At 47.1% G+C, this 24,624-nt stretch overlaps 1 protein-coding gene across 6 annotated transcripts in view; it reads left to right on the top strand.

The window, feature by feature from the left end:
- The first annotated feature begins 487 nt into the window (after nucleotides 1–487).
- Nucleotides 488–24,624, top strand: part of RNF220 (ring finger protein 220) — a 214,004-nt gene continuing 189,867 nt past the window's right edge. For 2 of the 6 annotated variants that reach the window (XM_027683048.1, XM_027683045.1), the window contains exon 1: nucleotides 497–1,217. In XM_027683048.1, coding sequence (XP_027538849.1) covers nucleotides 593–1,217 — 625 coding nt within the window. In that variant the 5' untranslated portion in view covers nucleotides 497–592. Of the gene's footprint in view, nucleotides 1,218–24,624 lie in introns of all 6 variants that reach the window. The other 4 variants (XM_027683047.1, XM_027683043.1, XM_027683044.1 and 1 more) reach the window with 4 other exon arrangements.

Genomic DNA, 24,624 nt, shown 5'->3' with positions numbered 1-24,624 from the left:
ACAGTATAACCATGTATGCTGGCTGATTTGGGTTAACTATGTACAAAGGATATTTTTATGTTGGTTCTACACCCCCTCCCCAAGCAAATAGTGGTGTGTGTATGTGGGGGCTTTCTTAAGTTTATTGCGGTTATATGTACGTGCCACTTGCCATATAAAATTCCAATTATAATTTGGAGTTACTATGTTAATTTTATACTGAACCTTTTTTATTAGTGCATTATTAAATCTGCATGTTATTATGTTGGGTTTGCCTTTCATTCATCTGCACTGGATGATACCCTTTAACCTGGAGGGCCAGGGCTGATTCCACTAGTGTGTGAAGTTGTCTATTGATTTTCTTGAATGAGAACAGTGGCGCGTCTCCGGCCGGTGGCTTGTAACACATGTGGCCACCCTGCTGCTGGAGCGTCCCAGAGAGATGAGTGCAGTCACCTAACCAGCTGTGTTTTCTTTCCTTTTCTGTTTCCTTGCAGTGTTCGGAGGGTGACGATGCTCCAGTAGTTTTCCCCGCTCCATTCCTAGGCATCGCTTTGCTTTCCTTCCAGGGAAGATCGTTCTGCTTGTGATCCTGCTGAGGAAAGAGACTCCGATGGACTTACACCGGGCAGCGTTCAAGATGGAGAACTCACCCTATCTCCCCAACCCACTGGCCTCCCCAGCACTGATGGTTCTTGCCTCCACCGCTGAAGCCAGCCGTGATGCTTCCATTCCCTGCCAGCAGCCGAGGCCTTTTGGAGTCCCCGTGTCAGCAGATAAGGACGTGCACATTCCCTTTACCAATGGCTCGTATACTTTTGCCTCCATGTACCACCGTCAAGGCGGGGTGCCGGGAGCGTTCGCAAACCGTGACTTTCCCCCGTCCTTGCTTCACCTCCACCCCCAGTTTGCACCCCCCAACCTGGACTGCACCCCGATCAGTATGTTGAACCACAGCGGCGTTGGGGCTTTCCGCCCCTTTGCATCTACTGAAGACCGGGAGAGCTACCAGTCAGCCTTTACGCCGGCCAAGCGCCTCAAGAACTGCCACGACACTGACTCACCCCATCTGCGCTTCTCGGACACTGATGGGAAGGAGTACGAGTTTGGCACGCAGCTCCCTTCCAGCTCCCCCGGCTCCCTCAAAGTTGATGATACGGGGAAGAAGATCTTTGCGGTTTCTGGCCTCATTTCTGACCGTGAGACTTCATCCAGTCCCGAAGACCGAAGTGACAGATGTAAGTACCTCTGTTGACTTGTTGGTGGTTCTTTAATCGTGCCTCACTGAGATACTCAACAGGTGATTGTCCCACAGTGCTGTGATACTTGCTGGAGGTGGAGGCAAAGCAGCCTTTCCTGCCTGCCAAGCTCAGCCATGCAATATTGCCTTGTTCTTCTAAAAGGATTGACAGATTTTAAGGTGAGGTGCTCGTGAAGGAAACTTGCCTTCCAGCACATGCTGGAGAGGTGATATTGACCCTGCAGAAATCTCTCCATGCCCCAGTGTGAGGCTATAGGTGCTGGTACATGTATGTGTATAAACAGAGATGCAGCTGGACTGCATAGCCAGAAACTTTCCCAAAGCTTGCAGCAAGCACGTGCCCCCTGCTTCTCCAGGTGTTTCTTTCTGACCTTTTCTTCATGCACACCATTCTTGTATGATTCACCATCGGGATTTGTGCCTCCGGTTAGGACAAAAATACCTTTTCCTCTGGTTAACTTAACAATATTTCTGGCCACTGAGCTCCCTCTTTAAGGCATAAATACAAATTGTTCCTACAATTCAATAAGCTGTTGCATCATGTGCTTTCTCTGAGTGTTTCCCCCATTTGGTGCCCGTTGAAAGGTGATGTGCCGTTTTGCAGGCCGGTGATCGGACTGAAGGAACCCAGTCCACTTGTTCATGACTGTAACTCCATGCTCTCCCATTACCTTGTCTCTTGTGGTGTTGCCTACACGGAGAGGCAGGGCTGTCCTTCGTGAAGGGCAGGCTTCCAGGTTTGCAGAGCTGGGAGGTGACCCATGGTGGGGAGTGGTCTGGGGGCAGCAGAGCGTGGTACCCCAAGGAAGAGCACTGACTTATGATTAGAGTTTTCCTGTAAACCCAGAGATGTAGATCAAGGAGTGAGTGGTTTGCTTTTCACATGGGCTCCTTTGTTCTGTTAAGTTTTCTTCTTAGAAAACCATTTTAATATTGTCGTTGTTATTAGTATTACTTTTTTTTTAAAACCAAAACCTGCTGCACCGTTCCTTCCTCTCCCTTTCAGACGTGATTTTTCTTCTCCCCTTTATGATACCGAGGAGAGTAATAGAGACATTGTGGCTCTCTCTCCCCTGTCGGCGCTGCTTCCTCAGGCTGTCTCCTTGAATTAGGCACTGTGCTAACTTACCGGCGCTAAAAGGCATCTGCCTAAACCCAGCGTACCTTTTCAATAAAAGTCATCATAAAATCAACCTGCCTTGTAAATCCATCGCTCCTTGGTTTTGAAATACGCTGCAAGTGTGTCTTTTATGTCGGCATTTGCGAGGGTAGGACGATTCCCACTGAAGGCAGGAGCTGTGTATTTCTTGCAATACCAATGTGATCTCTTATCTCTCTCCCCCCTCTCCTTCTGATCCACCCCTGACCGTGCTACTTTTTGTGCTGTGAGCTCCTTTCATTGTTCAGCATCTCCTCTCCCTGCTTTTGGGTCCGTGGGGGAAGTGGCTGTAGGTGGGAGCGCATGTGGATGTGGATGTGTGTTAAGCTGGTAATGTAATTATCCATGGGGGAGGCAGGTGAGATGGCAAGGCTTAGAGACATCTTTGTTGATGCTCTTTCCCTTATCAATATAACCTGGCTGTGAAAATGAAGCTTGCTTGAAAGAGTACTCTGGGAGATAGCGGCGGAGGAGCGGGTCCGCTACCTAAATGAATTTAGAGCACATCAGCTGCTATGGATCTTGGTGGCAAAATCCTGTCAGATACCCCATTTAAAGAAGTAAATCTGTTAAATGAATTAGACCGCGTGGAGCGCAGCTGTGGACAGGCAGAAGGGTCCACATCCACCGCTGTGCCTTGCCTTTGCCAACAGCGTGTGCCGAACGTGGGTCCGCTCCTTCCTGGGAGCAGACGGGGCTTTGCGCGGGTGCGGGCGAGAGGCAGCCAGGGTGACACACCAGCTCCCTGTGCCGCTGCCAGCGCCGTGGCAGGGGACTTGTACAGGAAAGGAAGCGGAATAAAAACTTTGCAGGCAGCTTGGAAAACTTGGGCAGAAGTGGGAGGTGTTTTGTCGTATTGTTCCTGTTACCCACGTTGTTAAATTTCTTGAGGATGCTTTGCTGCGCAGTAGAGCTGAGCAAATGCGACATCCCTGCTATTTCATCGACATTAAAATTCTTCTGTAACTACCAGGATGGTGTACACTAAATATGTCTGTTGGCTCTGTATCATACTCCTATCACATGTAGATATTGCACCATGGAAACTTTGCTCCATTTAGACGGCGAGTTTATTTGGTGTGTGCATACACACGTATGGGTGTGTTTCCTGGTGGCCAAAAGAGCAAGTGGTAGAGCTTTTTAGGGGATCCTATTAGTCTTTGATGTTGACCATCAGAAAAGGAAAACTTCCACAGTGAGGGACTCCAAAGATCGCAGTTAGCAGATATAATGGTGATCCTGTTTTGCTTTAACATTTGCATTTATATTTTTGGAGTTTCCATATAAGTGTGTACTTGGGGGGGTTTGTTGTCTCTGAGAAGTTTGGTGGATTCCTTGCACAATTGTTATATATAACCCTTTGTAAAAGCTGCCTACTTTTGCTCCTGATGCAGAATCTGTTGCAGGTAGGTGGCTGTAGCTTCAAGGTAAAAATGTAATTAGGCTTTTCTACAACTGCGAGCAAAAACTGTAAAATTTTCTTAGATCAGCAACACCTTCCCATGTCTATTGGGTGTTTTTCAGGTTTGCAGAGCTCATCTGTTTCGTTGTATTTTTCAGATTGCTGAAAGGGGTTGTGTTACATGGAAGCTGAATTTGTATGATTGCTCTGCGTAGTCTTCTGCTCCACTGCGCAGAAACCTTTTCTTAATAGCTCATTAAAATATTTGTTTTACCCCATAGCTTAAATGGTAATTTTCTAAGAAACTTCCATTAAAACAAAATTATTCAATCGCTGAGTTTTAATTTTCCTGAAAAACAGGTTTATGCTTGAAATACTTTGCAACAAAACAAGGTTCAAAGTCAGGCATTTACACCACAAGGAGTGTTTGGAAGGTGCTTATTTAGTCCTCTGCAACGTGGGAAGAAAGTCGTGGCCTGTTTTCACCAGTGGAGCAAATGTGAGGAATTCAGTAAAATTTTTTGGGATACCTGCTGGTATATTCCAGATTAACACCTGGCCCTGTAAGATGTGTGTTTGTGCAGTAGAGATTGCTCAGCCTGTTGGGTGAACCTTTCCTTACTTTTAAAGCAGGGTGTTGCTTGGGCCCATACCCTGCATCCCCCAAAGGGACAGTATCTCCTTTGGGGTGCATCTGGGTGGGATTGTGCTCTCTGTTAAGCAGCAAATTGGGCTAGAATGTCTGTATTTGGATAAGTTGTCTCTTGCTGTAAAATGCAGCATGTAAAATTCAGGACATCCAGAGTGATGGAGTGTACAGGGGGCACATAGAAAAGTGGAGCCTTTCCAGGGAGATGCAGACATGCCGTGTACTGGATGGGCCCATTCCCTTAGGTGCTTACTGAGAGAAATAATGCCATTTGTTAGAGTTTAGGAGCTTCTTGTAAAGCATGTGTTAAAGACACTGGAAGACATATTTTATGGGTTTCCTTTAATAAGCGTACAATAATTGAGATTCCTAGAAAGAGTGGAAATAAATGGCATGTTCCTTTCTGCAAAAGAGATCTATAGCCCTATTTTAAAACCAGGAAAAAAAAATAAAGGTTCCTGGTTTTGTACTTTACTTCCAATAAAATTTGTCCTAGTGCCTTTCTATATCAAGTCACCGTGGCATTGCTTTCCCACAAAGTGACACGCAGAGGTCCACGCTGAAGCTGGAACCTCCTGGCAGATAACTGGACCTTGTCAGAGCAGACACTCCTGCCTTCCCTGCGGGGCTGCCCATGCCCCCAGCCTCCTTGGGATTACAGAAGAGGTTTCCCATTGCTGTCTGCTGCTGGGTCTCTGTCACATGTTGTCTGTGACTTCTTGTGGAGCGCAGGCCAACGTGTGAAGGTGATCCTCTACGTCCTGGACACTGATTCGGTTTCCAGGCTCTGGCCAGAGCCTGGCTCTCCATGTCTCAGTTTCCCTGCTCGTGCTGGTGACTCTTACCCAGCTCCTTGTGTGCCCTGAGGATGATTGATTGAGCTGGGAACAGGCCGGGATCCCTTGGGATCATCCCTGGGGTGTGCTGGGTATGGTGGGGGTGGATCTATTAGCAGTGTTTTGCTTATTATTATTTTTGATAATCATATTTAACCTCGGTTATCTGGACACAGTTTGTGATGCAACTGGTTTCTTTTGTGCATGAGAAGTTGTGTGCTCTTTGTTCCACTTTGGGGTTTTAAAAGAACATCAGTAGCATGGAGTTACTTTTCCTTTTGAAACAACTGGTTTGTTATTGATCAAATGTAAATTGCACTTCAGGTGATGGACATCAGGGCTATGATGACCACAGCATGAATCCCTGAATAACGTGGTGCTTTGGAAATCAGATCAACCCACCCACTCAGACGTGTGTGTTGGGATTTGTGTTTGTGGGCTGGGACCTATGTAGAGAGCTCGGTGTGTGTATGTACATGTGCTGGGGGAAGAAGGTTTTTTTTTCTTATATTTTATGGCAGAACAATGGCTTGGATGGGGAATGCACATGTGCACACATCCATCGCTCACAACTCTTCCCACTGGGATGCATCACTTCCAGGGCCGGTAAAATTTGGGGTCTAATGTGAAGTGATGCTTTGTTGCTAATAATAATCAGCTGTGACCATGGGAAATTGCAAGCTTAACTCTGCTTATGAAATAATGAAATAAATCGAGTGGAATGTTTCTTTCCGTTTTGCAGTGCCCTGCATGATGTAGGAGGAGTGAAGGAGCAACAGTGGATTTTCTGAAGGGGTGGGAAGGCAGATGGGGCAGTAGCAGAGATGATGTCTGTGCCACCCATCCCTGTTGCACCACCAAAAACACGCTGTCCTCTTGGAGTGAGCTGTGTTGCATGGAGGGAGGTCTTGGAGCATGCAGCAATCACCTCCTTTTCCTGCTTTTCTGGCAACAACCTTCCTGCTCCCTCTGCAAACTGTTGCCGAGACTCCTTTTCCATGCCGCTCGGCTTAATTGTCTTGTCGGGATAAAGAAATGTTTGAACAGTTAAAGTGGGGAAGGGCTGGATGGGAGCAGCCCCTGCCGGCTGCGGGGCCATCTGGCCTGCCTTGGATCTGCCGGTCTCCAGTTTATATTTCTCTTTCTGTTATTTGGGGCTATCTGGCGCACTCGGAATACCTAATCACCATGGTGAGAGGAGGGATGGAGCTGCCTCCCCCCCGCCACCCCTCTGGCCTCCCCTTCCCATCAATTGTCATGCAGAGCCCGGCCGGGCGCTGCTCCTCGCAGCCCTCATTTGCTGTCCTCGCCCGCTCTCGGCAGAAGGATGGCTTTTAATTGATCGTTTGAGGGGGAGGGCTGGGGCTGTTTTCTCCTCCAAAATGTTTCCCCGCGCAGCCGCTGCCATCCGGCCAGCCTTCGTGTCGTCTCAGCCATGCCAGCAATGCCTTGTGCCCTTTCTCTTCCTTTTTGGGCTCCCTGGGAGCCGGTGTCAGGGCTTATAACCACTGTCCTCGGAGTGCTGAGCAACACCGAAATGTCATATTTATCCATCTCCTACTGGAGAGATGGGCATGGACACAGTAAATATTTATTGCTCCTCTCTTGCCCTGTGTGTCTGGATGCTGGCAGGAGGGTATTTATTGTACAATTGCAGGGCAACCCCCCCCACCTCGCTCGGTATTTCCCATCAAAACCGCGGCCCCCAAACCGCTGGCCAAACCTTGCTTTTCGAGAAGGGATGAATCACATTAAATCTTCAGCCCCATCGATCAGGCTCGACTGCTGTCAGAGAATTGCGGCAGGAGGAGTGCAGGCAGACTTGGCGGCCGCCGTGCTGTGCTGGGGATCGGGAATCCTGACCTCGGGCACGGCTTGGAGTCACGGTTTCCCGATCCCTACCGGGGGAGCAGTGATACCTCCCTCACAGCGGAGTGTGCCGCTTTGATATCTTCTGACAGAAGACACTAGGCAAGGGCAAAGTATTAGTATTATTAATATAGTACAGTTAGTAGAATATTATGAACTATTATAAATCATTACTGCTAAACTACAGTTATTAAAGGAAATGACCAAAGTGCACTTTGCGAGCCAGGATCTCTGACAGTTAAAACATTGTTTTATTATTTTACTTGCTAACTTGCAAAATTCAAGAGTTAGCAACAGTTTCCTGGTTGATTGGTAGCGATTGCGTAAGGAATTGGGAGAAGAGGGGGGAAATGGGCGAACATTTCAGGAGGGAGAGAATGAATGAGCCTTAGTGCCTCTGTGATTTATTTTTCTTTCTTTGATATTTTGAAGGTCTTGAAGGAAAGAGACATACTCTTAGGCATGGGCCTAATCCTGGTCTGTAGGAGTGAAAATGTTCAAGACAATGAGGTCTTAATGTTTCTGGAATTCCCCAATGAAAAAAAATAGAAGTGAAGGTGTTTGTGAATCACTGCTGGTTGTTATTTGTTTGATATCATTTAGACAAGTCCCATTAAATGCTAGCAGCAGATTCATTTTTCCCTCTTTGTTTGCCTTCCAGGGAGCAGAAAACAGACATAATTATATTTTACGTGAGACTGTAAGATTTCCTCTCATCTCTTTTTTTTTTTTCTGGCTAATATCTGCAGCTATAAAATAAATTCCATTTGTGCATACATGGTGTTAGACTGAGGTAAATAACTGTCATCTAAAATCTGTCTAACCTTAATCTGCATCAGGAGCACTATAGAGAACTGTACCCATTTGTATAATATTAAGCTTTATTTTTATTATGGATTTCCAATGCAAATTCATAGTGGGAGCAAAGTTGTTTTCTTTTAATACCATATTTCAAGAAAAGCAGCCACTGAAAGCAAATTGTGACGATTTTTATCCCGTGGTTCATGTCACTGGTGGTCTTCTATCATGTCAATGTGCTTGATAGCCTGTGAATGTTTCATCTCTCTTCTTCAGGATGGAATAGCAGATTTGGGGACTTCTGAGGACATTTTTCAGCTATGCAAAGCAATTAAAATTCTCCGGAAATTATGGATTTCTATTTGAGAAATTTAATGTAGGATTGGATTCCTATACAGCGTCCTCTGAAAAAGAGCACGTGCATTTTTTGTAGATCTACACATGTAAACTGTATTGTGTCTTTCTGCCCTTTCATGCAACCTCGCTGTTTGCCTGCTTGGCTCTGCTGGCCTGAGTATAGAAACTCACAGGTTACAGCCATTCGGGGCAAATTCATCACCCTGAATTCAGGGTTTTTTTAGTTTTTCAGTGCTGAATTATTTTCCTGTTACTGCTTGGATATTGGGTATTTGCCGGCCAGATTGGCAACCCTTCTCTGGGATGCAGCCCTCAAGTCCATGGAGGCTCTGGCTGAAGAAGTACTGCTGGGTTTGGTGCTATCTGTGTCCGTCTTCTTCTTCTTTGTCCTGTCTTTTAAAAGCAGGGGTGGTGGTTGTGATGGCCTGGGAGTTCTTCTTAGCCATCACTTTCTCCTCTCCTTCAACCATTTGCTGACGTCTTGAATTGCAGCAGTGCCCTGAGCAACAGAAGAGGGGGAGAAGCAATGTTGGGGAGGAGCGAGGCAAGGAGGGATTTATTGTCTTAAATGCAGATAATGTGGGAGGGAGACCTGGTGACAGTGAAACTGCTTGTGGAGTTCAGGTGTGGGACACTTCCGTCGTATTTTTCCTCACTTGGGACATAGTTTCTAATCAGTGTTGTTTTAAAACCTTCCTTTTTTGCTAAGTTGAGGCTGATAACAGCTTTCTGACTGAATTGCAGAAGCACAAGAATGTGCTTTGTACTATTTTTTTTTTTTTTTGGTGAATATTGGGCTGTTCTGCAGTGGAAAAAGAAAGGCAGCACGTGTCTCTGTATACCCCTAAAAGGAAGAGCTGGAAACTGTGTCCTTGCCTTCCCCCAGCAGTACTGATTCTTAGGAGCTGTTTCTCACCAGAGTAGCAACATTAAGTTTTTAATTTGGAAAGACCCAAGAGCTTTCACGTGTGAGCTTTTTGCTTGCGCAATCCTGCGGCCTTACCTGGGCTTTCTAGGTGTGCAGTGCCACAGCCCTGAGCAGGGCAAGGGTGGCAGGACACATCCAGCTGCAGCTCCCGGGCTGGGTGGTGCGACTGGCTCCCTGAGCACGGGATTGTTCCTCGGGAGGCAGGTGAGTGCCTCGCAGTGCTTGTATGAAAACGAAACCAGAGAGCACTGGGGCAAAGGCTCCACGTGACAGCCTCCCCAGGAGCAATTGGTTTTGTAAACAGAGCAAAAAGTGAAACTCGGGGGACTGCCCCTGACAAACCCATTTCTTTCTATTGGGATTTTCGGTACTTTGATTTAAATTCAGGTGTTTTTAATTCAAAAGGACTCAACCTTTTAATCTGATTTTTGTGTTGTTTCCCCGCGCTTTAGGAAACAACTTGCAAAGCCATTTAGAATGTGAAATTGTCTGTCCTGTAACATCCCTCGCTATAAGGAGACATAGGATAATCATCCCTCATTGCAGAGAGCCTGCTTTGGCAGTTTTGCTGGGATGGGGAAAGCCCTGGTACCAGATTACAACTCTACCTTGTCTTCCAACCTGGCTTCCAATACTGAAGAATTCTTTTGGAGTTTTCTGTTCCAATCCTGTCTGGAGGGGACGCTCCACAAAATTTCCTGCCGGAGGCCCCGGTCCAGCCTCGCGCTGTTCAGGAGGCAGTGTGAGGGTGTTTGTGAGTGAGAGAGGAGGAGGGTGAATGGGGGCTAATGGCACCCTGGGTGCTGCACCTCAGGCTGGGTGAGTGAAAGCCTTATCAGGGTGGCCTGGCTGTGCTGCAGCAGGGCTGCCCCGCACCCAGCCCAACCTTTGGCCCATGCAGGCTGGAGGGAACCTTGTCTCCTTGTTGCTGTTTGAAGTGTGGAGGATCTTGGGAGGCTCTGATGGCTATGGATGGGTGGAAATCCTGAGTGCTGGGCATCAGTGCAGGTCAGAGGTATCCAAGCATTGCAGCACTGTCAAGGGGGTTGTAGAAGCTCTCTTCCCTCTCTTGTTTATTCTCCTCCTTGCAAACTAGCCTCACTTCACACTGCTAGTGCTATAGGTGGGAGATAAACCCCCAGCAAAGTCCTTAGCCAGGGTGACAGCTTTTACCTCCTAAGCACTTGTCTTCAGCCTCCCTGAGGAGGCAGTTTGACCACTGGCTTTTTTTATTTTTACTGGGGAGATGAAGGAGCAATCAGTGACCTGGGTAACCCCGCACAGAGCACGAGCAGAGGAACTTAATGGTTACAATCAAGAAGTTGCCAGCCTGAGTGGATTCATACCTCAGGGGGTGCGCCTTGGATGGGAGAAGGGGAGAATGGGCAGCCAAACTCTTGTAACCCTGCATTTTTGCCCTCGGATTTGCGCTTTGCTCAGCACACAGCCTGTACAGGACAGCTGGCCTTGCTCCTGCCAGCTCTGCTCCTGGGGACTGGTTGCCGCTGCCTGTGCTGCTCCTTCCTTTCTGCATATTTGGGTTCATGCACAGAAGTGTTGCTCTCAAGGAGCCAATCTGGTTACGGAAGAGGGGAGGTGATGGGCAGCCTTCACTCGAGATTTGGGGCTGTGTTGAAGGTGCCGAGAGGTTCAGCAGTGTGGAAAGCAGGGTGTCTGCAGACCAGAAATTTAATGTCAGCAAGAGGTGTTTGAAAGAGTGTGAAGTAGAAAAATGCTGCAAGTTATTTCTGTCTTAATTTGGCAAATGTGTCCAGTCCCACATTTGGTCCAGGACTGAAATAAGTATGATGATATTTGGATCAGGGCTAGGCTATACTGGAAAAAGTAAGCCATGAAAGTCTGCAGATCTCTGTCTCCATTAGACAGAAGTAATGTTCCCACCATCTCATTATTTTCCCCTCTTAAAATGAAAACAATGCGTTGACTGTGGAAACAGGGGAGGATTGTGTTAGAGTAAGACAGAACTGGGCAGGGAGAACTTGAATTGGCCTCACTTGCTTGTAACAGAGATGTCATGGGTGTAGGAGCCTGGGAAGCTGTGTATGGTAGGGTCCAGATCAGGCCCCAGGTTTATGGCACATCTCAAGGAAGAAGGGACCTTAAACTAAAAAAAAAAAAAAAAAAAAAAGCTTCACATTTGTTCATCTCTTCAGGAACACTGTGAGGACCCAATCAGCCCTTGGGCATGTGCATCTCCCACCCCAGGGAGCGGGCACGCCTTGGCAAAGGCTGGGGAAGGTTACAGTGTCAATGAAAAACATCTGTGTGTATGTTCTCCCAGATGTTGCCAGTTCTGTCTGGGTTGTTAGCTGCACCTGGGCAAAGAAGAAAAGGAAACCCCTGGGTGGTGTGATGGATTTTGCAGAGGAGAAGGCAGTTAGACACCACTTGCTGATAGTTTCTCTGCTATGTACTCAGGTGGCTCCTGACAATCGGGTGATCCAGGACCCACATTTTTCTGTGTCTAAGGAAATGTGTCATCAACTCGTCACATACCAATTCTTTTAGTTTTTTTGCACATTTCTGGCTTGACTGGTGGGGGGATATTGAAGATGAAGGACAAGTTTATTGGCAGAGCTGAGTGTGCCTAATCCTCGCAGCCATGTGGAGCAGGAAGAGGGAAGGGCTGCCTGGGCAAAGCCCTGAGCATAGGCTGTGCTTGTGCTGTGGGCTCTATTGACCTTGGACAGGCAGAGTAATTTCTCATCACCCGTCTTTAAAGCAGGAGTTATGATATTCCCCTGCTGAAGGTGGTTATGTTCATGTTCCGGGGCTGCTCGGGTCCTAGAGCAGTTGTTATAACCATGGTACCCGGATGGAAAAGGCTGCATGGGGGGAGGGATGGTGGCTTGTTTAATAAACATGATAACTGGGATTTTTTTCTGAAGAAACATTTGCCAAATATTTTTTTTTTAATGAAACTTGGATGAACAGCTGAAAGCAGTGGCTAGGAACGGTAGAGAAAGAACTGAGGGGGAAATATTTGGAGTAAGGTAGATAAAAGTGAGAGATAAAAGAAATAATGCAGGGAAGGATGAGTAATCAACATTCTTGGAGTCGAAGCGCAAGCTCTGGCTTCCTTCCTGAGCAGTAAAATAAAATTAAAAAAAAAAAAGTCTTTAGAACAACAAAACTCTGGACGCGCTGGTTTCCTTCCTGACAGGCCCAGCCTGGTGGTGTTTCGATGAGTCCTCATTGGCAACCAGGGCTGATCTAAAGGCCAAAGGCAGAAAGATTGGGGGGAAGGGAGAGGAATTTAACTCCTTGAGCTCTGCTGGAAAACCAGAGATCTCCCGCTTTGTGCGCGTTCCTTTTGCCATCGCTGGAGCAGAACGGTGCTCACTGTGGTTCAGAGGTCTGAGAGGTGACAGCTACATTTACCCAGGTGCTTGGTCATAGTCAGATGTTATAAAACAAAAGTGAGTATTTTTAATCCTTGTGGATGAAATTCCTAGGATTGTGAGAGGTACAACATGACATGACAGCACCAATGAGCAACGCGGGAGGGGACTCTGAGTAGGAAGCCCTGACACGCTGCTGTTGCCATCTCAAGGATGCTCATTTTACTCATGGCACCCAATTTATAGAAAAGTGCTGCTCCAGTGTCTTTGGGAGCTGGGAACGTGGGAGGGGAGGCTGTGTGTGTGTGCTAGACAGGTTGAATGGCTTGGGCAGAGCTTGTTTTGCAACTAACTCTCTGAGCCTTGCCGCTCTCCGCAGGGTTCCCCTCTCTGAAAGGTCGAAGCTACTTCTTAATTCTCAGCAGCTGACAAAATATTTATTTTCAGGTACTTAAAATATTATAATTTGAAGTGGAGTCCAGGGCCCTGGCTGGAGCTGAGCTTTTGTACTAACAGCTTCAGTGAAATGCCTTTTTCCTCCTACAACTTGCCAACAAACGCTTGGAAAATAATTGTGGGACAGTCATCCCTTTAGTGAGCAGATCAAGAAGATTTGAGACTTGCCAGAGACTTTCAAAGGACAGGCCAAAGGTTCAAGTTGTTGCCAGTTCTATTTGTCTTAGCCTTTATACTTACTTTTGTGTCATTAATTTCATCAAATGTCTGTGGGTAAAAGGCACCCAGCAGGCTTCTGCTTTCGCTGAGCTCTCTGGGTGTACTTGGACATCTCTCAGGAAATAAGCCCACCTTTTTTCCAGGGAGAGAGATTAATCCCACCACAGCTGTAGCAGAAAGAGGCTTATCCACTAACGTGACATGGAGACGGTTGTGCTGGGGGAGCAGGACCCTGTTGTCTTCTCTGCAGCCCTTTTTAACTGGTTTTGGCAGAGACATGCACACATGAATGATGCACCAATAGCACCTATAGAGACCTACAGAAATAAAGTGCCACACTTGGATTTTGTGGAAGTTACTGAAATGAGCGCTCAGCAAGAAGGAAAGGTGAGCACAGGCCAGGTAGAGGAGACCTCAGTGCCCCAGATCCTGTTCCTGGCCCTGCTGTTGGGTTCTCAGGATGATCATCTGCGTTTTCATTTGCTGACAGGTTATTCTGTTCATTTTGGTAGGCAGGGCATCACTGTGGAGCTCTTTGCAAGGGCTGTTCTTGCTAGATTAACAACTCTGTTGGCACTGTCCTCTCCTGGGGGCCGTGCAGAAAAAAAAGCAGGGAGTAGGCTGTTTTCCCAGCAGGATCCCTGCAGGCAGAGCTTCCTTGCCCTTCTCTTGTGCTCTTGTGCCGCAAACCTCTTTCCTTGGTGCTCCCATCACGGCCTGCATCCTGACAGCTGCTTTCCTACCCTTTCTGCCCCTGTGCAGCCGGCCAAGCACATTAATTTTTCGGCAGAAGTGTTGTAATAATTAGGCAGCTCGTCGGAGGGTTTAGCAGTACTTAACCAGATGTGAGAAGACTCATCCCATGGTCCCCACTCTCTTGCTGGGCTCCAGCCAGCTGCCTTTTCCCGCCTGCTCAGGTTGCTTAGAAAGGGCTGTAGGAGATCTCCCGGCTTCCCTGGCTCCTCTTGCCTCTCTTCTTATGTTAAACACTCATTTGTAAAGGAGAAAGAGGGAGGGTGGAAATCCTTGGGCTGTTTGGGAGAAGAGCAGCAAAGAATTAAAAGCAGACACCTGCAGCGCTTGGATTTGAGACCTCCATCATTAACTCTTCCCAGGGCAGCATCCCCCAGGCTTGTGGCCCATCTTTCGGTGCCAGGCAGGGCTCTGTGGTGAGATGGAAAGGCTGGAGTGGGTGGTGCTGCAATCCAGGGCTCTAGATGACTGCTCATTACGTATAATCACCATCAAGTTTCGTATATATATATATATATGTAAAAATATAATATTTCTTTATATATATGACAAATCTCCATCTCCCCTGCCTCAGTTTCCCTCCCTGTCCTGTGGGGACGGTGCTGTTTCCCTGTACACTGTGATCTATAAGCATCTATACACAAGGCACTATTATTGTTGCTAACGTGGTTATAAAACAAGGTTGTAGTAAACTATATTGTCTGCCTAATCCATATTAATGGAAAAAACTGTTGGAGGCAGGATATTGGCCTGGATGGCCCTTGGATTAAGTCGTTCTGACAATTGTTACTTTTCTATGGTGAAGTTTTATAAATACACACTGGCACCGTATATCGTGTTTAAGAAAATCTATATACAACCTATAGGTTTATGGTTATAAAGAGAAAAGACGTATTAAATCAGCAAGACCAAGGGAGCAGACAAGATATAAAAATGATACTGTATTATGCTGGAACTTATTGAAAATCCCAGCGCATCTTTTTTATGTAAATGGTAAATTCTTCTCTATGTTCTGAATATGTTTCTTAATGTGTGTCACGTACCAGAATAGTAGCATGGACACAGTTGCAAATACGGTGTGTGTTTTATTGTGAGTATTATACTGCATAGCAGAGTGAGGGTGTTGAATGCTGCAGTCAGTTATATACAGCTGTAAATGGGAGCTACCTGCTGTTCTGTATACAGCCAGCTGCATATTTATTAGTAAATACCAGCCTAGGTAAAATGAAAATAAAACAGGAAGTTGTATTAAAGACTCCAAGGTTTAAAACCAGTTTGCGCAAAGCTCCTGGGATCCCACTGCGGGGAACGGTCCGGCATTTTCCGACATTAAGTCTTTTCCATCTATTTTTCTTGTTCTGCGAATTTGAAATCCTCTGCTGAACTCCCCCGCTCATCAGTTTGTGGAATAATTCATCAGTGTTTCAAAGCAGGGTAAAGATTGGGTTTGAGGCTGGAGAAATCACGGGTTGGCTCCTTCCCTGGTGTAGCTGCAGCCGAACATATTGAAATCACAGGGTCGTAGAATCGCTTAGGTTGGAAAAGACCTCCGAGATCATAGAGTCCAACCATTCACCCAGAGCACTGCCACATCCGTCACTAAACCGTGTCCCCAAGTGCCACATCTACAGGTGTTTTAAATACCTCCAGGGATCAGAGTCACTCTGATGGGTGAGGTCCCAAGGACCTGTGGATACATGCACACGCATTGCACACGTGTGTGCACGTTGCACACAGAGCACGGGTGGCCGATGCCTGCGGCAGGAAGGCTGGGTTGTGAGGGCAAAGCAAACCCCACATTTTCTGGGGTGCCTGTGGGTTTTCTGACTGACAGACACTTCTGTGGAGATAAAGGCATCAGGGCAGAGCATGGGCTCCCAAACGAGCAATGGCTCTGAAATACCCGAGTGTTTGACCTAGAGGGAGCTCTCTTACATGAAGAACAAGATTTGGCACAGCCTGCCGGAACAGCTATTAGTGTCTGTATCTTCAGCAAACTTCTGCCTTCTGCATCCTCAGCTTGCACTGCCGGGTACAGCATTCCCCTGAGAGATGTACAGAGGGTTGGAGAAGTCCCTTGGGTACCTCCTGTGGTCCCGGTTCTGCGGGGGCCAGAACCAAAGCCTCACTCGTTATCCAGTTTGCTTCTTGTGGAAGTTAATTTCTTCTGACAACAGAAGAAATATTTTTCCTATTTTTTCTGCTCCTGGCAGCACCGTCACACCTCACAGATGAGTCACAACTCTTGGGGTGCCAGACACTTGCTCCCTTCTCTGCCAGGAGGAGGAAGGGTTCCTTGGTGAGGAAAAGTCTTTTGTTGGCTGCTGAGGGTGCTGCTAGCAGCCTGAATCACTATGGAGATATTTATGGCATGGCCTTGGGTGGCTCAGTTTCTCCCTTTGGATCTCTCCTTTTAAATGGCTTCATCTCCCCTCATTCTCCCCCAGGGGTAGGTCCATCTGCCTAAATACAAATCTATGATGTTTTGGGGTTAGATGGACTGGTATTTCCTTCCCTGGAAGCTGGGAAGTGCTGAAGGTGATAGAGATGGATCCTACAAGGATGCTTCCCCAGACCACGGTCAGCTCTGGCTCCAGCCTGTTGTGAGCCCTTGGAATTCCACCGGTCCTGCTGCTCCCGGTGGGTGCAGGAACTCGCAGTCCCAGGGCAGCCTGTCTCTGGACACCTCAAGGCATCAGTGAGAGGCAAGACTGAGCTGACAGGGAGCTCACAGCCTGGGGTACCCATCACAGCAGGGCACAGGGGACGTGGCTCTCCAGAGGTGTAGCTCTGTGCCTCCAGGCCACCCACTGATTTAAGAGTGAAAGAGAAACTTGCTGAAGAAACTGCTGGGGCAGAGGTCTTAGAGAGCCCACAGTGCCTGAGAGGCCACTTAAAAAGAGGACTGGATAAAAGCAGGACCATGCAGTTGTTTCCTGGGTCCGGAAAACTGCTATCTGGGAAGGGGGTGGGGGCCAAAAGAGCAGCTTCGTGCTGCAAGGGTCAAGCTGGAGGGATCGAGAGTGGTGATGCTGCCCTGTTCCTCCATCCCATCCCTGAGCAGTCCAGGTCCCCACGAGGCTGGGTTCAGCCTTTGCAATACCTGGCTTGCAGGGTTGGGGTGGTCGTTCTGCAGCCCCACTATCTGGTGGCTGGGCTGCTTTAAAAGAAGGCTGCAGAGAGGCAAAGCTGGGAGGGAAATTAAGGACAGACGAGGTAGGACAGCACGTATTTTCCTGTGGTGCTTTTCTTTCTTATTTCAGAGGTTTTTTTGTGGCTGTTGAACAAAGGAGTTTGGGGAAGGAAAGGGTGTGTGTGAGGGTAAGGAGCTGAATGGGGAAGGTGGTTGGAGGGAAGAAATGGAGAACTAAAACACCTTTTAATTCTTATTTTTAAAGAAAGGCCTTGCACTAACACTTTGTGGGCCTTCAGTTTGTAGTCTAGTGTGTGTTTTCCAGAGCAGGCAAGGAGAAGTGTGAGCAGCAGAGGCAGGAGAAGTTACTTTGATATCAACCCCCAATTTGGCTTGAAATATGCCAGAGAAAAGTCAATGGGATTAGAATAAGCACTTTTCCTAAGGATGACTTCTTCTCTGTATCTCAGATGATGGGCATTCCTTCCCCATCCTGCTGTCCTTGGTTTGTCCTAGCAGCCATACCTGAGCCTCCATCATGCCCTTCTCCAAGTTGGCACAAGGAGATTATGGGAAGCAGCTATTTGCAAGGCTATCTCCTTTGGACTTCTAACGAGATTAGAGGATGCTGTGGAAGACTGAGCCAGGCCAGTTGGCACAGCCAGCTTTGGGGTCTCAGCAAATGTCTCTGCATGTCAGTAGTGCCCAGGCCCCTCCCCATCCCCAGAGTTTCTCTCTTTGATGGGAGGAAGCCACTCAGTTGAGTACAGCTCCCACGAGAAACAAACTGCTCTTCTGTCCCATAAGATGCTGCCTTTATACCAAAAGATATGAACAGTGCAGAGAAAACCAGGAGCAGCAGCCTGTGGGGAAAATAGAAGGGACTTGACACACACAATTTGTGAAACAAGGGGAGCTCAGGACATTGGAGGGAGATGCTGGGGTCTTGGATGAAGTGGGAATGTCTGTAGAAACTAGGAGCAGGGATGAAAGGATGGAAGGAAACACTGTTGCAAACTGAGACAGTTGTTAGAAACAATCCTGGAACTCAGGTGGCTCAAAGGGAGTATTGAGAGTCCTACACATATCTGTTGTCTGTGTCCCTAATGAAACTGTACCCCCAAATGAGGAGGCAGGTAGGGGATGATGAATGTGACCTGAACATGCAGAGAAAGATGAGCAGAAGAATGATTGTCTTCTCCCTTTGGGTCCAGTCTGACTTAGGGCAGCTGTCTGCTCTTTTCTCCAGGCAGCAGGGTGATGCTCAGCTGCACAGTGGAGGAGCAAGGATGCTGCTGGCTGCTACCTTTTGGGCCCTTTTGTGACCCCCAGTATGGGAGAGGAGGACGAGAACATCCCCAGCAAATGGTTTTGCAAAGGCCTCCCTTTCTCTATATGGCTGTGTTTTCAGCTCTTACCTAGACTTTATGCTTAAAAGGTCCTTGCTTAGTAAGTCAGGAGAGATGTGACTTTGACTTGCAAACTTCAGGCTTGATTTAAACAAGGACAGCACTTCAAAAATAAATCTTTTTTCTCCTGATTCCCTAAGATACATCCAGGTAGAGTGTGCTCGCCGCTGGCTTACTGCTCCAGTTTAAAGAGATAATTTTGGCCAAAGCCACCCTTCTGTAGTAGCCTATAATTAGCAATTAAAGCATAAAAAATATTTCCATCGAGTGACTCCTAAATAAATGCTTGTCACTGCTGATCAGAGTTGGTTTATTTCCATGTGTGTTTTCCTTCCTTCTTTTTTTGTATAACTTACAGCCCTGTAAATGCTCAGCAGCTGTTAATATGATTCTGTCGATACGTTTACCATGGTGATTTGGCTATATTTGGCGAGCGTGTGAAGAAATCACTCACCGGTTAGAAGAAGGAAAGACAAGCTGTCGATATCAAGGGAGAAATGCTAATAACCCCGGTGACAAATCATTCCTGGGAATCTCAAAGGGTTAAAAAAAAAGCAGCAGCACTTCCCGGAGAGAGGGGCCTTGGCGAGTGAAGGTGACTCATCCGGAGCTGCAGACACCAGCTGTCATCTCCAGCTCCTCCTGTGCTTAATCACTTCACTTTTCTAAAGAAATATTTTGTTCTAATTCAAACAGACCTGGGCTTGTTTGTTTTTTATGAATTATTTACTGGTGAGGAGAACCTCTTGAGGTATCCATCTTCACTCAGAAATAAGTGGACTCTCAGAGCCTGCTGCAGCACTTTAAAGCACACAGTTCCCTCCATGATGAGCCTTTATTTTTTTTTTTTTAACATCCACTTAAAATCAAGAATAAACCCTAGAAAGTCAGCTCTGGACCTTGGACCATACTGGAGAAAAGGCACACACAGCCTTTGGCCTTATCTAATTGCTCTTTGAAAGGCATCCCTGCCCATAGGTGTGGGGTGGTGATGCTCCAAGTGACCCTTGGGACTGCCACTGGTTTCCCAGCGTGGAGGTGGAGATGTGCCCCCATACCTGACTTGCTCCTAGATGCATTCCCATAGGAAGCATGAACTCACTGTGCACAGAGCAAGTGCATGAAGGGGCCTGTGTGTGCCCCTGACCCCCATCTGGGCACTGACACCCTCCAGCTCTGGGTGATGTTTCTGTTACTTAATAAACCCACAGCCAAATTCCACCTGGCTGTTCTTGACTTCTGCTCTTTGCACATTTACAGCTCTTCCAGTGGAAAGAGGAGCTCGTATGATATTTTGCAGTCCCAAAAGGTCTGATCCAGCAGCCGTGGAAGTAAATAAATGGAAAAATTTGCACTGACTGGACTGGGCATCAGATTAGTCCCTAAATGTTAGTTGATCTGCTTTGGGGTTATGACAGACAAATATTGCCCCAAGGTTACTGCTACAGGAATAATCGATCTACCTGTCTTGGATGTGTCTGGGCTGCCTGTCATCACTGTAGCATCTAAGTGAGTGTTACCTCCCAGAAAGACTGTGCCTGACCAAATAAGTTGCTTTTTCTTTGTGTGGTCTGAGACCAGAGAGTGCCGTTTTCAGCGTGTTTAAGATCATTTCTATTTGGCACTTATCTGCTCCACAGGATATTGCTACTTGACTGCGATGTCCTTGTTCCCTACGTCGTACATTTATTTTAAAATTCTGGTTTTTAAATTTATTTTTTACTAGAATAAATAACATGATCTGTAAATAAATTACTTGATCCTCAAAACAATTTAGACAGACAAAGTGTCTTGAGTGTGATTTAGCTTGAGTGCTGTAAGTCGCATGCTTATACAAGCTTCAAAATGACAGGAAAGATAATCCCATCAGGCAGTTTGTAAAACAGAACAAGCCTGGAGAGGGGTTTTCTTGTATACAATTACACTTATAGACACAGGATGAGAAGGAGGGGGATTCAGGACATGGGGAGGCTGAAAAAGGCAGCTGGTTGTGTCCTGGGCACTTACTTGCGCTAAGGCTCCTTGATGCAAGCCTTCACAAGCTATGGAAGCTGGAAAGGAGGTGGGCACATGGATGGTAGCTCTGGTGCCCCACCAGCATGGGTTGGGCTGGAGGGTTTTGCACCAACGCCAGCTGCAGTGCTGGGAATGCCATGGGAATGTGCTGCATCCCGCAGCCTTTTCTCCATCCCATAAGTTATGTGCGTTAGGGCATATTTTAGCCTCATTTCAGGGCTGCTCTTCTGTGAGCCATAAGCCTGCAGCCTGCCAGCTGCCCCTGAGCACAAGAGACAAAAGTTCCCAAAAGTCTCCTTTGTGCCCCATTTCTGTTTGGAGAATGGGAACATCCCCTGGAAAACAGGGCTCATGAAAGCGATGCCCTTACCGAAGTCAACAGTATATTTGCTTTTGATTCCTCCCTATTTTTCTTTTTCCTTGCAGAAGACCCTTTAACAAACACTTTTTTTAAGGGGCACTTTTGACACCAAGCCTCTTCTTCCTGCCTCCTTCCACCCCCTCCTCCCTCCAGCCCACACAATCTTCCGGGTTCCCTTACTGCTCCCTTCCTGGAGCAAAGATAAAACATTTGGGGTAAGAACTTTGTCTCATGCTTATTAGTAATGTGTCAGTTAGCAGAATTTAGGACTTTTTGGGGATTTTTGCCACTTACTATGAACTTTGGGATCCTGCTGTTTACAAAGCAGCATCTGGTGGAAGGGACAAGATACAACAACTGAGCAACAATTTCTGAGCCAATTTCTTGCCTTTTTTCTTGTGTGAAAAGTTCCTGACTCCATGTTGATTTTCTTGAGATCATGTTTATTTAAATCAGGATAATAATCTTCCAAATATACCCTAAAATTATATAGCCATATAAATCCTGTCATAATATATTCAGTAAAACTGTCAGGTGATCATTCTTAATGTAAAATGAGACCTTTTCATTTTCATCCAGTCAGTTAGCACTAAATTAACTCCTTGGAGCAGGCTCAGAGTCATTCATTTGAGTAAATACCCCAGTTATTTATTGAATATGCAGCATTGCTGTCTGTCTTGGGGCTGAGAGTGAGGGGCTCCTGTCCTTATCCCAGCTCCAGCTCTGATCAGTCAGGAGGCTTGGAAAGTTCAGTAACACCCACACAAACATTCGTTTTGCTCTTAATCTCAGCTGAGCCATGAGCCAGTTCCCAATGACAGGCTCAAGCCATGGGCTAGTGTGCAAGCAGGACTCCTGACAGCCTGGGGGCAGGAATTGTCCTGTACTGGCTCAAGTGCTTGAAAACGTGGGCAGGGACCATGTCTTGGCCATGCAGCTGGAAATGCTCTGCCAGTGGGCTCCTTGGAGGCAGACTCTGACCAGTTGGACTGGCTCTGTTCTCCTCGGACCCATCACCTCAGAACATCTATTCTAAATGGTTATTTTTCCCAACATTTTTGGTTCCCAACCAGAGCAGGTCTTCTGAACATCCAGTCAGGAACTGGCCTGGGCACATTAGGACCTCTATCTCCTCTTCTTAGGATGAAAAGATGCCAGCAGGTGTGGGAGAGGTTTGCTGTGGGGGTCACCATGCATGGCTGAAGCATTCAGAGTAGCGCTGGAGTCCTGAAGGGCTGTCACTGAGATAAGGATCCTCAAAGGGCTTCAGCTCATACTTCAGGAGGGTGGGTTTGAGGCGGTGCCTGATGTGTTACAGCCTCCTCTCCACCTCCAGAGAGGCGAGGGCCCCTCCTTTACCCCTCTGCATCCTTTCTCTGGCAGCCAGGCCAGCAGGGAGCATGAATGGTTGGCAGACGCCTGTGTCAGAACCTGCCACAAAACAAGATGGAAATCAAAGTGCTGCCTGCAGGGGATTCCCTGGAGGACTCAGATATCTTATCAGCACACACTGTTTAGATGTCCAGTCTTAGGATGGAGCAGGAGGGAGAGGTGAGCTTCTTTCCTTGCATCCCTGAGCAGATGGTGGAAATGCCTCCAGAGATCCACTGGCATCCAGCCCACAGCCTGGGAAGCACCAACTTAGCCAGGTTCAGGAAAGCACCTTCCTTCTCCTGGACCTAAGGAAAGATCCTTATTTGCAGCCTTGCACTCAGCTTGCCAAACACAAAAGCCAAATAAAAACAAACGAATCAATGAATCAAATCCTGACTGTCCGGAACCGGGCTGCCAGGAGACATACTCATCCTGCTCTTCTGGGAGATCAAATTCACTGCACAGATCAAAGAAAGAAGAGGAAAAGCTCTTCAAAAGTCAGGAAACAAAATCTCCTCAGCCTTCCTTTAAAGAAGGAAAGTTACTGGACTGCAGCCTAAAAGATCCAGAGGAGAAAGCATCAAAGGGAAGCTCTTAGTCACACGTGGCTCTGTGAAAGGTGAGGTCTTCCAGGTACTAGATGTCCAGTTTGAACTGACGAACTTCAGCTCCCTAAGAGCAGTCTCTCATCCTGCCTACAGGAGCTCTGCATCCTCTTCTCCTAGAAAAAAGTGAGAAGATTAGAGTAAGAGAAAAAAGAAATTAAAAGCCTAGCCAGGTTTATTCGTGAATTCTTGGTAGTCCATTAGAAAATGGAGGACTGTTTCTTTCTTGTTTCTTCTTGTTGATGCCCATTTCAGCTGTAGCCTGCCTAAAACAAAGGTGGTGAGGATGGTCGGGCTGGTCTCTCCTTATGAGGCTGGAAAACAAATCCACCCTCGTTTGAGGATGGCGTGGTGGGTGGGCATTGCAGGTTGAGGAGCAGGAAGATGTGCCAACTGCTGATAAGACAAGAAGTTGAGAGCTTAAACTGAATCCTTTCTGTCAGCTGTTATTTTCTAGCAATGGAGGTGACAGTAGGCTGCCTAGGCAGTGGGGAGCACTGGTAGGTTTCAGGAGCAAATGAAGCAGAATTACTTCAGGAATGTGTTAAATTTAGCTGTTTCTGCTTTTGGACAGAAAGAAACAGATAACTTCATGTTCACCCTTCCACTTCTGCATGGTTTTGTGACTGTCCAGGTATCAGGTTCCCACTGTTGTGCAGACACAAGGTGTGGAGCATCGGGTGCTCTCCCTGAAATGCACTCCAGGGAGCTCAGTACTGAGGTAACCTGTTGAGTGGGCTTTAATAAACAAGAGGCACAGCAGGTTAAAGTGCAGGGCCAGCAGCTGGCAGCAAAAATGGTTCCATGTAAGTTTATCAGCACGTGGTCAACTGGAAGAAAGCAGTTTCCCCCCTCAGAAGGGAATTGGAAGCAGGAAGCGCAGCTAGAGGGGTGGCCCTTATATCTTTCAAGTCTGCTGGGAGCTGCAGGAGCGCAGGAACCCCAACCATCTAGTGGGGTCACCTGTCCAAAGAACTCCCAAACTCCAAGATGCTGTCTGTGGCTGCCCGAGGATGACTACTCAGTTATAGGTACCCAGGTCTCAGCAGAGAGAAAGGCAGGATGCTGAAGCCTGTTATCTCTGTTATCTCTGTTTTCTTAGTCTGGCTGACCCAGGGTGATTCCAATGCCTAACTGGGATTTCATGTAGTTTGTTTTACTTTAATATGACATTGTTTAGTGTTTAAAGGTTACTTGTGTTAAAAACTTTACTGTTGTATTGATTGACTGGTCTTTTCTTCCTTGTTGCTGAAGATGAGAAGGAATTGAAAAAAATGTTCCCAATTCCCCCACCAAACTGAAGTACTCCTCCCTATGGGTAGCTGGCAGTTTTCTTCCAGTGTTTTTTCCTCTGCTGCCATCTTGCTATGTGCAAACATGCACACAAGGCATGGGCTTCTTCCAGGATTGCATGATATGCTTGCAACTCACACTTGCACATTGCTTTATATTGCTGCCAGTGCAACTTCTGCTTCTGGATATGCACGGCAAGGTTTTAAAAAATCCAGCAGTAACCAGCATGATCTTTTTGAGCAGGATGTTTGTGCAGGGAAAGCAAACTAGAGACCACAGGAGGATGCTGTGCTTTGCTGTAGCCTAGGCACGGTCTTGCCAGCACTACCTCTGCTGCAGAGAGCAGAGCTGGGGGCAAAGGCATTGGTAGACAGACCACACGTGTTCATCCACTGGAAGGTGATG

This window comes from Neopelma chrysocephalum, unplaced genomic scaffold (assembly GCF_003984885.1).
Source record: "Neopelma chrysocephalum unplaced genomic scaffold, ASM398488v2 Primary Assembly neopelma1_64, whole genome shotgun sequence".
Classification (NCBI taxonomy): Eukaryota; Metazoa; Chordata; class Aves; order Passeriformes; family Pipridae; genus Neopelma; species Neopelma chrysocephalum.
This window is presented reverse-complemented; position numbering and strand designations above follow the sequence as displayed.